Here is an 11,608-nt window from a genome sequence, read left to right on the forward strand (position 1 = left end):
CCCTGGCCGGAGACCTCCCTCGGCATCTGCAGTGCCCTCTCGCTCTCTCCAGGAGCGCCTGAGCCTGGCCACTCCGGCTCTGCTTCATCTGCCCTCCATCTCTGGCTGTTTCTCTCCCGTCGCCTCCCTCCTCTCCGTCTCCCTCCCCCTGCCCCCCTCTCTTCTCTCCGCGCCTCCCTGCCTGCACTCCCTCCGGGTGCGTCCGCGCCTTTGTGGCTCGCTCCCTCGCCGCATCTTTCTGTCGCGTCCCTGCCGCGCCCGCGCGCGTCCGCCGTCCCCGCATCCCCGCATCCCTCGCGTCCCCGCCCCGGCCCCGCCCGCCCCCCTCCCCCGCCGGTACCGCATTGCCGTACTGCAGGGGCGCGGTGCATTGCGCCCGCTCCGTCAATAGGTGGACCCCCTCCCGGAGAGATAAAACCGCCGCGCCGGCGCCGCTAGTCCCTCTGGCTGAGATCTCGGCTCTGGGTAAGGACGCTCGGCCTCCGGGTCTCCGGCTCCATCCCCAGCTTTCCGCAGAGGGCCCTCTCTCGGGGGACCGGACCTGGAGGCAGAGAGGGGCCCGGGAGGCGCCTGGCCAGGCTGCGCTGCTCGCCCCGGGCTTCGGCCAGCCATCCCACGCGCCCGGACCGGCACCAGGGTTCGGTCCCTGCGGGCGACAGGGGCTGGGGTGGGGGCACCGCGGTGGCGCTTGTTTATGCGGTGGTGGTGGTGGCGGCGGCGGGGGAGCGGTCTTCTGGGCGGCGGCGATCGCCCTGCTGCCGTGACCTTGGAACCGGCTGGGGCCCTGCGGGGTTGGGGCAGGGTCGTCCTTGCTGGGGGCTGCTGGAGATGCCCGCGGAGGGGGAGGCAGTGAGAGCCCGGAGGCACTCGCCACCCTGCCCCCACTGGGTGGGCCTAGGGGTGTCCGCTTGGTGTCTGCACTCTAGGGTGCACTGTTTCCCTCCCCCAGGCACCTGTCCCCTCCTGGGCTGCCCAGATTTCTTCACTGACCTCCAGGATGGGGCAGGGGCTGTAACCTGGGTTCTGACCAGAGGGAGAGGGGGAGGGGGTGCCCCCCTGCCCCCACCAGGCTGCAGGCATCGCTGTCTGGCTCTTGCTGAGCTTGGCTGCGGGGCCAGATTCTTCTCTCCTCTTTCAGAGCCGGCACCCCACTCCCTTGCCCTACTGTCTGCCCCCTACCCGGGTCCGGGGAGGGCCCAAGCTATTCTAGGCCCCCTGTCTGGGCACCACCGCCTTGTCGGAGCTCTGGCCCAGCCTGTCTCCCCCGGTGCCAGCCTGCCTGGCAGGGATGAGGGGAAGATGGCTCCCTCTCTGCTGGAGGAGAGGAGTGGGGAGCACTGACCGTCTCTCCACCAGGCGACAGCTATGCTGGTGGGGGTGGGGCACAGCAGTGGGCCTGGGACTCCTGGTAGGGGAGAAGCATCAGGGACAGAGCCCCGGAGAGCGGGGCAGGGTGACTCATCACCGGGCTCCTGGCTGGTCATGGGGCTTGCCCAGCTTGGCGCTCCTCCCCCGCCTTCAGGGGGGGTTAGCCTCCTTCATGGGGGTGCCCTGTGGGCACAGCACCCCGATATTTACTGCAGATTGGACTGCTGGGGCTTGCCACTTGACCCGAAAGGGCCAGGCCCAGGCTGGGGGGTGGTCTTCCCTCCCTACTAAATGTGGGAATGCGGCCCCTGCCTCGGGGCCAGGTGTGTGGGCAGGGGTGGGGGTGTGCTGGCAACCTGTGCAAGGCAGTGTCTCTGCTGGCCTCCGTCTGAGGCTCTCTGTGGCCTGTCCCCCACCCCACCCCACAGAATCACTGCCCGACAGCCCCCTCATCCTGAGCCACAGCGCTCCAGCTCGGTCCGGCCCCTCCCCCCACCCCGGGCAGAATGGGCAAGGAGAAGACCCACATCAACATCGTGGTCATAGGCCACGTGGACTCCGGCAAGTCCACCACGACGGGCCACCTCATCTACAAGTGCGGAGGCATCGACAAGAGGACCATCGAGAAGTTTGAGAAGGAGGCGGCGGAGGTGAGCCTGGGGGCCCCTGTCTTTTTCGCCACACTGAGGGGACAGCTGCCCGCCTTGGAGGCCGGGCTGGCGCGTCCCTGACTCCAGGCACAGCTGATCTCCTCCAGGGCACGAGGGCGTGAGCCCTAAAGGAAGCCGCGTGGGGGACAAATATCTGAGAGAGTCCAGGTGGAGTGGCATGGGCGGGGGGGGGGGGGGGGGGGGGAGGGGAGGTGGCGTTGCCTCCTTCTGAGGATGTGCTTGGTGTTGGCGGGGGAGGGGTGGCCCGCTGGCTCTGCCCCTGGGGCAGGGGAGGTGGCCTGGACGCAGCATTTCTGCTGCCCCCCTGCCACAGCAGGCTCCGGAACTCTCTGCCACACTGGACTTGAGAACCTGGAACGGGTGGGGTTCCCGTGTCCCCACGGCCGAGTGCTGGGGCTGCAGGCACTGCTGCCCTCACTTGTCCCGGGGCTGGGCCACGACTCAGGGTGGCTATTAATAGCTCACTGATGGGCACCCAGCCCCAGCCTGTCAGCTCCACTTTCTCATGCTGGGCTGGGGAGGGCTGCTTGTCCAGGGCGGCACTCTTTGGGGGGGGGGTTCCTGGTTGCCTGGTGAGGATGAGAGGGGCCCCGGTGACTGAGCTTTCTCTCAAGTGGCAGAGACCCCCGAGTGGGAAGTGGTCACGGAGCGGGGGTCTGCTCTTTGCGACCCCTGTCCCCACCCCTGGGCTCTGGGAGAAGCCCCCGTGTGGGGGGCTGTAAGGGTCCTCTCCTGGATGACAGAGGGGTGGGGGCCAGGGCCCAGGAGGAGTCAGTTGCTGGCCTGGGGTGACCTCGCTTGGAGTGGGGGGGGGGTTGCTGGGCCGCCTCCCTCCGCGCCTGGGCCCAAACGCTGCGTCACTCCCTCCTTCCTTGCGGGTTTGGCGCTGGGGGGAGGCCGTGGGTGTTTGCAGGATGTCTGATTCAGGTCTAGCTGGGTCCCATCTGGGTCCTGGCAGGGCGGCCCTCCTGGCCGGGCAGCCTCACATCAGCCCAGCTGGGCGGCAGTAACCACAGCTCTGGGCCCGGCACGGGAGGCCTCGCTGGGCTGGGCACAGGTGTTTGCAGGTGGGGCGAGGAAGGGGAGGAGGGGCCTCAGAGCTACTAGGAAGCCTTGGCTGTCTGTAGAAAGAGCTGGAAAGCCCGGCCCTGCCATGCAACCTCATCCAATTTCCTTTTTATTTTTTGTCTTAAAAAAAAATCACAGAGGGATTTTGGGCTTGACACCTCGACAGCAGTGTTGCAGGCCTGTGGCTGACGCAGCGATCTGCGCCTGCGGGTGCGGCTGCGGGTGCGGGGGTCGCCAGCTTCAGATAAAGGGGAGCCCCCAGCCAGGGGAGGGGTTTAAATCGCCTGGGGGCTTCTCCGCAGGCCTGACTCCCAGGCCCTTGCGCCACCTACTGGTGGACATTCAAATGGCAAGCATCGAGGTGGCAAAGGCCAGACCTGGGGCCACAGGATGGCAGGGCTGAGGTCGAGGTGTCCCTCAGAGGTCCTTGCATCTGACTCCCTCGCTCCGGAGATGGGATCGGGGTCCTGGGGTTCCAGTGGGGAGCGAGGGAGGCTGTCACCCAGGTCTCTCCGCTGTGACATGCTGCCGTGGTCCAGGGGCTGAGTCCCAAGCCCCTCCCTGAACCATCCCCCCCTCCGCCCCCCAGATGGGGAAGGGCTCCTTCAAGTACGCCTGGGTGCTGGACAAACTGAAGGCGGAGCGGGAGCGCGGCATCACCATCGACATCTCCCTCTGGAAGTTCGAGACCACCAAGTACTACATCACCATCATCGATGCCCCCGGCCACCGCGACTTCATCAAGAACATGATCACTGGCACGTCCCAGGTGGGCAGGGCTGCAGGGGGCCGAGGGGGCACCCGTTCAGCACACACCTGGGGGCCCGGGAGCCTTGAGGGGTAGCTGGGTTTCCTCTGCTCCCTTGCCAGGGCACAAGGAGAGAGACGGGGAGGAGAGGGAGAGCGAGATAACCTCATCACACCCGGACAGAGTCCCCCACAGAGCTGACCAAGGGCCCCATCATCTCAGCTAGGCAGAGGTGCCCACAAGGACCGCTGGCCACCGTCAGGGCCGCCTTTGCAGACAGACAGACCCAGACACTGTCAGGCCATTCGCACGGATGGACGAGCCCCTGCTGCTGCCCCTAAGGCCCAGAGCCCGAGGGCCCGTCCCGGGGCACCTGCCTGGCGGGGCCCGGTGCGAGGCGGGGCCCGGGGCTCACTGCACCTGACCTGCCGGGCAGGCGGACTGCGCGGTGCTCATAGTGGCTGCAGGAGTGGGCGAGTTCGAGGCGGGCATCTCCAAGAACGGGCAGACCCGTGAGCACGCGCTGCTGGCCTACACGCTGGGCGTGAAGCAGCTCATCGTGGGGGTCAACAAGATGGACTCCACGGAGCCCGCCTACAGCGAGAAGCGCTACGACGAGATTGTCAAGGAGGTCAGCGCCTACATCAAGAAGATCGGCTACAACCCCGCCACTGTGCCCTTCGTGCCCATCTCTGGCTGGCACGGCGACAACATGCTGGAGCCCTCCCCCAACGTGAGTTGCCCGGGGCTGGGCGGGGGGGGGGGGTGGACGGGGCCGCTCGGAACCCTGCCCGGGAGCCCAGGGCACTGGGTCAGAAGGCCTGTCCGCAGGCTCCCCTCAGCCCCACTGTGTTCCCTTAACCTGCATGACCCTGGGCACCCGGCCCCGTGGGTGTCTGCCTGGCGGGCCGCCGCGTCCTCGGGGCCTAGGCACCGTGCCCATGAGGCCAGCAGAGGCCCCTTCTCTGGCCAGGGGTACCGGCTCTGGGCAGGCAGTGTGGGAGCAGCGGCCGCCACGGCCTAGGCCCAAGCGCTCTGTCGCAGGAGGCTCTGCCCTTATGGGGTTAGTTGTCGTCTCCCCAGGGTGTGGAGCGGGCTGGGCTCTGGGAAGGGCCGAGGCCCGGCTCTCCGCTGGCCAGCTGGGAAGTTTCTGGCTCCCGCAGCCGGCATCTCAGGGACTCTGACTCAGCGGGAGGTGACGAGGTGGGGCCCGAAGTGGTTTTCAGAACGTGAGAACAAGGGCCTGGACGCAGCGAAGGCAGAGGACGGCGCTGGCCTAGAAGGGTGGCCATTTGCTCCAGCCAGTGCTGCAGCCACCCACACTGAGCTGGGCGGGCGTGGAGGGGGCCCTGGGCCGAAGCTGGGGACCCTGCCCCCGTCCCGCTAGGCTGCATGCTCGCACGTGGTGGGTCCCGCACAGGACGTCACGGAGCAACCAGTGAGCCGCCACTCCCCACCCTCCTGGCAGGGCCGACAGAACACCCTAGCCCTGAACTTCCCGCTCCTGACCTGCTACTCAGGGAGCCGTCTGTTGATCTGTGCTGCCGGGAGGACACAGCCCCTGGGAGCAGACTGGGCAGCACTTCCGGCCCCCTCCCCTTCTCCCTGCCTGTGGCCAGTGGGTCGGGGGGGCTCCAGGCAGGAGAAGCCCTGGGCAATGCCGGGTCAGCCGTGCCTGGAGACAGGTGGCATAGCGGTCGGGGGCCGAGGCTGGACCCTCTGCCTCTAGCCTGGCCGCTGGCCGGACTCTGGCCCCTCCCGCTCTGGTGCCGGCCCTGCCCTGGGATCTGAGGGCTGCCAGAAAGAGGGGCTGAGCTGGGCTGGGCTCCATGCTGGACGCTTATTCAGGGGTGCCAACCCGCCTCCGTCTGAGTGCGGTGTGAGCAGTCTGGGCTGGGGAAGGGGCCCCCCTGTTTTTTCGCCAGACCTCCTTTCCCAAGGCTTCTGTGATGTTGGGAGCGTGGACCGGGGCTGGGGAGGGTGCAGGGCTGCACAGCGTCTCGATGGCATGAACAGGCTTAGGGTGAACCGTTGGCCATTAGGTAGCGGCGAGTCCCGTGCTCCCCTGCTCCCCAGGCCCTCTCAGGTCACATGCCTCCACTGGGATTTCTGGAAAGTCCTGGGGAGGCCCTGGGGCTGTGGGGCAGGGCGGGGCAGGTGGAGGCGGTCTCTGCCTCCAACGGACACCTTCTTCCTGTCCAGATGCCGTGGTTCAAGGGCTGGAAAGTGGAGCGTAAGGAGGGGAACGCCAGCGGCGTGTCCCTGCTGGAGGCCCTGGACACCATCCTGCCCCCTACACGCCCCACAGATAAGCCCCTGCGCCTGCCACTGCAGGACGTGTACAAGATCGGCGGTGAGTGACGGTTCAGTGCTGGACGCTCCACCTCAGGCAGCTGGCCCAGCCCACCCTGGCCGGGTCTACCCCTCACACCCAGCTCCTGAGACCAGGGCCCCTGACAAGGAGGGTTCGAGGCCAAGTTATCTGCCTGTCCCTCAGTGCTGCACACTTTCTGGGGGCCATCCATCCACCTGTCCATCTCCCATCCATGCTCCATCCATCCATCCACCCCATCTATCCATCCATCTGTCCATCCACACATCCATCCACATGTCCATCCACCACCCATCAATCCACACATCCATCCATCCATCCATCCACCCATCCATCCATCCATCCATCCACCCATCCATCCATCCATCTGTCCATCCACCATCCATCCGTCATTCATTCATCCATCCATCCATTCATCTCTATCCAGACGACTGTTTACCCCACACATTCATCCGTCCATCCATCCATCTACCCACCCATCTGCCTATCTGTCCATCCAGACATCCACCCACCCCTCCCATCCATCTATCCATTTATCTGCCCATCCATCCATCCATCCATCCACCCACACACCTACCCACCCTTACCCGTTCATCCATCTGTCCAGGGTCTTTCTCTCTTCAAGTAAGCACTGAGCCCTGTGCCAGGAGTTGGTGGCATAAGGGTAACTCACATGTCCCCTTCCCCCATGGCCGTCCCAGTCCTGTGGGAGACATGACCTACCCCAGGCATGAGAAATGCTATTCGTGAGATGACAGAGAAACCACAAGCAAACATGAGGCCCACAAGGGGCACCGTGGAGACCCCCAGCCAGGGGGCTCGTGCAGAATGGGGGTGTCACACTCACCTAGCACAGAAAACCGCCACCAGCCTCAATGTCTGTCATACCACAGCCAGGGATATGGGAGTAGGGTCTCCCTGCATGCACGCTGGGGGACCCCGCATAGCCACTGAGCAGGCACACAGGTGTCAGCGGATCCATGAGAAGTGCTGGTGCCACAGTGTCCCTCTGGGGGTGGCTCCCTGAGACAGGCAGGCAGTCCTGGGTGGATGACCGTGTTGCTGCTGCTGCCTCGCCAGGAGGGGCCTCAGAGAAGGGAGGGGTCCCCACAGTACCGCCCCGGGTCGAGATGGGCCTCCCTCTGCCCATGCTTCCCCCCCCCCCACTTTGCTCCTGCCCAACACCACTAGGGGTTCTTTCTTGTTCAGTCCTTTCTGTTCCCGACAGAACAGGCCAGGGGAGCCTCCACTTCTGTCTGAACCTCAGTGTCTGCCTTGTCTGGGGTCTCCCCCGTCTCTGCACTCTGCCCATGTGGCCACACCTCTCCCCCACCGCTCACAGCCCTCTTTCCCTCCACCCAGGCATTGGCACTGTGCCCGTGGGCCGAGTGGAGACGGGCATCCTTCGGCCGGGCATGGTGGTGACCTTTGCACCCGTCAACATCACCACCGAGGTGAAGTCAGTGGAAATGCACCATGAGGCCCTGAGCGAGGCCCTGCCTGGCGACAACGTCGGCTTCAATGTGAAGAACGTGTCGGTCAAGGACATCCGCCGAGGCAACGTGTGTGGGGACAGCAAGTCCGACCCACCCCAGGAGGCTGCCCAGTTCACCTCCCAGGTGCGCGGCTGCAGGGGCCGGTGTGGCCCGTTCCCTCAAGGGTGGTGGGGCTGTCATCGCACGGTGCTGGGCGCCTGGGAAAACGTAGACCCCCGCTTTACAAACGAGGCCACCCAGGCCTGGAGAGGCTGGATCAGGGCTGAGGGCACTCACGGGAAGAGCGGACACCGGAGGGGCCCGGCCTCTGAACCTCACTGAGGTCCTACTTGAGTCCTGAACACGTTTTTAGTAGTTTATTGCCGGAGACATCTCTACATTTTTCTTTTCTTCTCTTCTCGACATTTTCACGGCACCCTCTTGATCACCTCTTCGTGTGACAACAGGTGTAAAAACTGGCTTCCTTGACATATAACCGAAGTGTAATAACCGAGGTCCGCTTTTCTCATCCCCCTGCCTCAGCTCTGGCCAGTGCAGACAGTATGAGTCCTGCCCAGTGGCCCTTCATGCAGTGCACTTGCTGGCTGTTTCTCTCCTGTGGTTTGCCAAATGCTTGATGAGGACCCTGGGGTCCATGTCAGGGGTGTGGGTCCCTGACCTTTCCCCACGGCCAGCACCTGGGCCCCTGCGCCTAAAGCTTCGCTCCGATGCCGTCTCACCCCCTCTGGGCACGCCTGACGGCCTTGTGCCCTTGTGCACCTCTTCCTCTAGGTTATCATCCTGAACCACCCAGGGCAGATCAGTGCCGGCTACTCACCGGTCATCGACTGCCACACGGCACACATCGCCTGCAAGTTTGCCGAGCTGAAGGAGAAGATTGACCGGCGCTCAGGCAAGAAGCTGGAGGACAACCCCAAAGCCCTGAAGTCCGGTGACGCAGCCATCGTGGAGATGGTCCCTGGGAAGCCCATGTGTGTGGAGAGCTTCTCACAGTACCCACCTCTCGGTGAGCTGGGCAGGTGGTGGAGGGAGGTGCGGCCTGGGTGGGGCTGGTCCGGGCCGCCAGAGGACCATTTCCGGGTGGGGGGGTTGGCGGGGGGGGGGGTCCTTCAGTTTGCTCCGCTTAGAGTTTAGCAGGAGACCTGCGGCCTCGGTCCCATGAAGCAGCCCTGCCGGCCAGCTCTGGGATGGTGTCCTCCTCTGTAGATGAAGGCCCCGGGCCCCATAGCCAGTCTAGTGGCAGCATTAGGGCTGACTGCCGGAGCTGGACAGCAGCTGGCTGGCCGCACACACGTCCCTGGGATAACCCACCGGCCTCTATGCGAGAGCTGCTTGTGCAGGCTGCCGGCCAGCTTCGTCGTAGCTGTGCCTCGCCAGGCGCGCTCCAAGAGCGTCAGCGCGTCCTTGGACCCCCACACGCCCGGGGCGGGTCCTGCGGTCGTTCCTGCCACCCGAGAACCTGATAGCGCTAGCGTCCCACACTCCTCGGGCCGTGGCCGCACCGCGCCACCTGCAGCCCCGCTGGGCAGGGAGCAGCGGGCGCGAGTGCGCCTGCGCCCGGCGTGTCCCGGCCGGGGCGGGGCCAGGCCGGCCCTCGCCCACCCCTCACGCCCTCTCCCCGCAGGCCGCTTCGCCGTGCGCGACATGCGGCAGACGGTGGCCGTGGGCGTCATCAAGAACGTGGAAAAGAAGAGCGGCGGCGCCGGCAAGGTCACCAAGTCCGCGCAGAAGGCTCAGAAGGCGGGCAAGTGAAGCACGGGCGCCCGCGGCGCGACCCTCCCCGGCGGCGCCGCGTACCGGCCCCGCCCCCGGCCCCGCCCCCGGCCCCGCCCCCGGCCCGGCGCCCCGCCCCCCCGCCAGGCGCATGTCTGCACCTCCGCTTGTAAGAGGCTCTCGGTCAGCGACTGGATGCTCGCCATCAAGGTCCAGTGGAAGTTCTTTAAGAGGAAAAGCGCCCCCGCCGCCCCCGCTTCCGCGCCCAGACTTCGCCGCGCTCAGTGCCCGTTTTACCAATAAACTGAGCGACCCCAGAGCCGTGTGCGCCTGCTTCTGGGTGGTGTGGGGTGGGCGGGGGCCGCCCTGCGCTCTCCCCTAGCCCCTTCCTTCCGGCCCGGATGGCCTCCCGCGTTTACCCAGGGTGGGTGGTGGGGCGGGGGTCCCCACACACGCTGTGGCCCAGTACTGGAGGCCCGATCCGAAGTGCAGCTGGCCTGGCTGGCTACGGAGGGGGGCGAGTTTTGGAATGCCCTCCTGGGGGCATCCAGCACAATCAGTCACTCCGGATCCACAGAAGGGGGCTGACTGTTTCGAGGGTCTCTCTGAGAGCTGAGGGCTCCTCCCCCACCAGTGATTGTCAGGCACACTGGCCCCCGCGTCTCACTCCCCTCCCCAGCCAGTCGCCTGTGGCTGGAGGGGCACCACCACCTACATCCCGCTCCCGGCTCCTCGGCTGAGCCCTCCCCTCGCCCAGGAGCTCCAGCCACGCAAAACCCTAGAGAAAGCCCTGACTTTGGTCATCGAGGTTGGGGGCGGCGGGGGGGGGGGGGGGGGGGATGGGAGGCCCACCCCTGCCCCGCCATCCCTGCTCCAGGAAAGCAGTCCCAGCCTGTGCCCGGTGTTGGTGTTGCAGAAGGAGCTCGGGGTGGGGGTGGGGGTGGGCAGCTGGGTCACCCAGGCTCACAGTGCAGACCCCGTTGCCTGTGGTGGGGAATGGGCGGGGGGCTTCCCCTCCAGGGTGGGCAGCAGGCCAACCACGTGAGTCTCCTAGGGTCACTGCAACAAATCACCTCAAACCGGTGGCTTAAAATGACAGAGGTGTCCTCTCTTACCGGCCAAAGTCACCACCAGTGGGACAAAATTCAGGCCTTGGCAGGGCTGTGTTCGCCCCAGAGGCTCTAAGGGAGGGTCTGTTCCTCACCTCTCGCAGCTTCCGGTGGCTCCAAAAGTGGCTTGGCTTGTGGCTGCGTCCCTCCAATGTCTGCCCCATGGTCACGTGGCATCCCTTCTGTGTGTCAGATCTCTCTCCGTCTCCTCTTATAAGGGTGCATGTAGTTGGCTTACATGACAGTCCGGGCTAGTCTCCTCATCTTGAGATCCAGGATTTAGTCACTTCCGCAGGACCCTTTCTGGCCACACAGGCCCCATCGAGGTTCCCGGGATTGGGAAACCTGCGGGGACACAGGCAGGCCACCACACTGGGTGAGGCTGCCAGCCAGGAGAGATGGGCCGCGGAGGGGCCGCTGTGTGTCCCCACCTGTCCCAAAGTGAGCATGGGTCTCAGGAAGGCGCATGAACAGCGTGTGATGAGAAGGAAGGGCCGAGGAGCCAGGCAGAGTGCGGTTCCCAGTCTGTGTCCCGGGCAGTGGCACTGGGGGGGCAGAACCACGTGGGAAGGGTCTGGGTTGATCCGTGGAGGCCGCCAAGGGAGATGGCCTGAGCAGGAAAACACAGACACAGGAAACCCAGTCAAATTTGGATTTCAGATAAACAGTGGATAATTCTTTAATATGTCGTATACAGTATTCACACCAGAAAAGTACTTGTTCTTTATCTGAGATTCAAACTGGACTGTCTGTTTCGTCTGCGACCTTGGGAGACCAGGTGCCTCCTGGTGCAGGCTACCGCCACCGGTGGGGGACCCGCTGACCCTGCAATGTGTCTGCTCCAGGAGGCTGTCAAGTCGAAGAAAGCTGTGAGCCGGGGACAGGGTACGAGTGAAAGAAAGCCCCACTGGGGTGAAAGCATTTCATGGTCTGTAGTGGTCCCTGCCCTCCTGTCCCAAGCTGGCGCCACCTGGCTCCCTCTGGGAGTCCTGGTCACCTAGACACTTCAGGTGGGACGAGGTCAGGTCCTGCCCACCAGAGGTCTGTGCCCACAGCCCCTCTGCTGGCCCCGGGTGAGGTGATGCAGGCAGGCCCAGGAAGGT

General features: G+C 65.2%; 1 protein-coding gene across 1 annotated transcript; it reads left to right on the forward strand.

Annotated features, from left to right (window-relative positions):
• The first annotated feature begins 333 nt into the window (after positions 1–333).
• On the forward strand, positions 334–9,713 carry EEF1A2 (eukaryotic translation elongation factor 1 alpha 2). Its single transcript, XM_043553450.1, has 8 exons — positions 334–465; positions 1,797–2,018; positions 3,697–3,876; positions 4,292–4,588; positions 6,058–6,208; positions 7,550–7,806; positions 8,455–8,689; positions 9,308–9,713. The coding sequence occupies exons 2-8, from the start codon at positions 1,875–1,877 to the stop codon at positions 9,433–9,435; spliced, it is 1,392 nt and encodes a 463-aa protein (XP_043409385.1). The 5' UTR covers positions 334–465; positions 1,797–1,874; the 3' UTR covers positions 9,436–9,713.
• Positions 9,714–11,608: the final 1,895 nt, after the last annotated feature.

Source organism: Prionailurus bengalensis, chromosome A3, assembly GCF_016509475.1.
Source record: "Prionailurus bengalensis isolate Pbe53 chromosome A3, Fcat_Pben_1.1_paternal_pri, whole genome shotgun sequence".
NCBI classification, from domain to species: domain Eukaryota; kingdom Metazoa; phylum Chordata; class Mammalia; order Carnivora; family Felidae; genus Prionailurus; species Prionailurus bengalensis.

Excerpts from the sequence above, each read along its gene's own strand:
- EEF1A2 (XM_043553450.1), top strand. The coding sequence starts at position 1,875 with ATGGGCAAGGAGAAGACCCACATCAACATCGTGGTCATAGGCCACGTG. Across the intron at positions 3,877-4,291 it reads TGATCACTGGCACGTCCCAG|GCGGACTGCGCGGTGCTCAT; the intron begins GTGGGCAGGGCT and ends CCTGCCGGGCAG. Across the intron at positions 8,690-9,307 it reads CTCACAGTACCCACCTCTCG|GCCGCTTCGCCGTGCGCGAC; the intron begins GTGAGCTGGGCA and ends CTCTCCCCGCAG.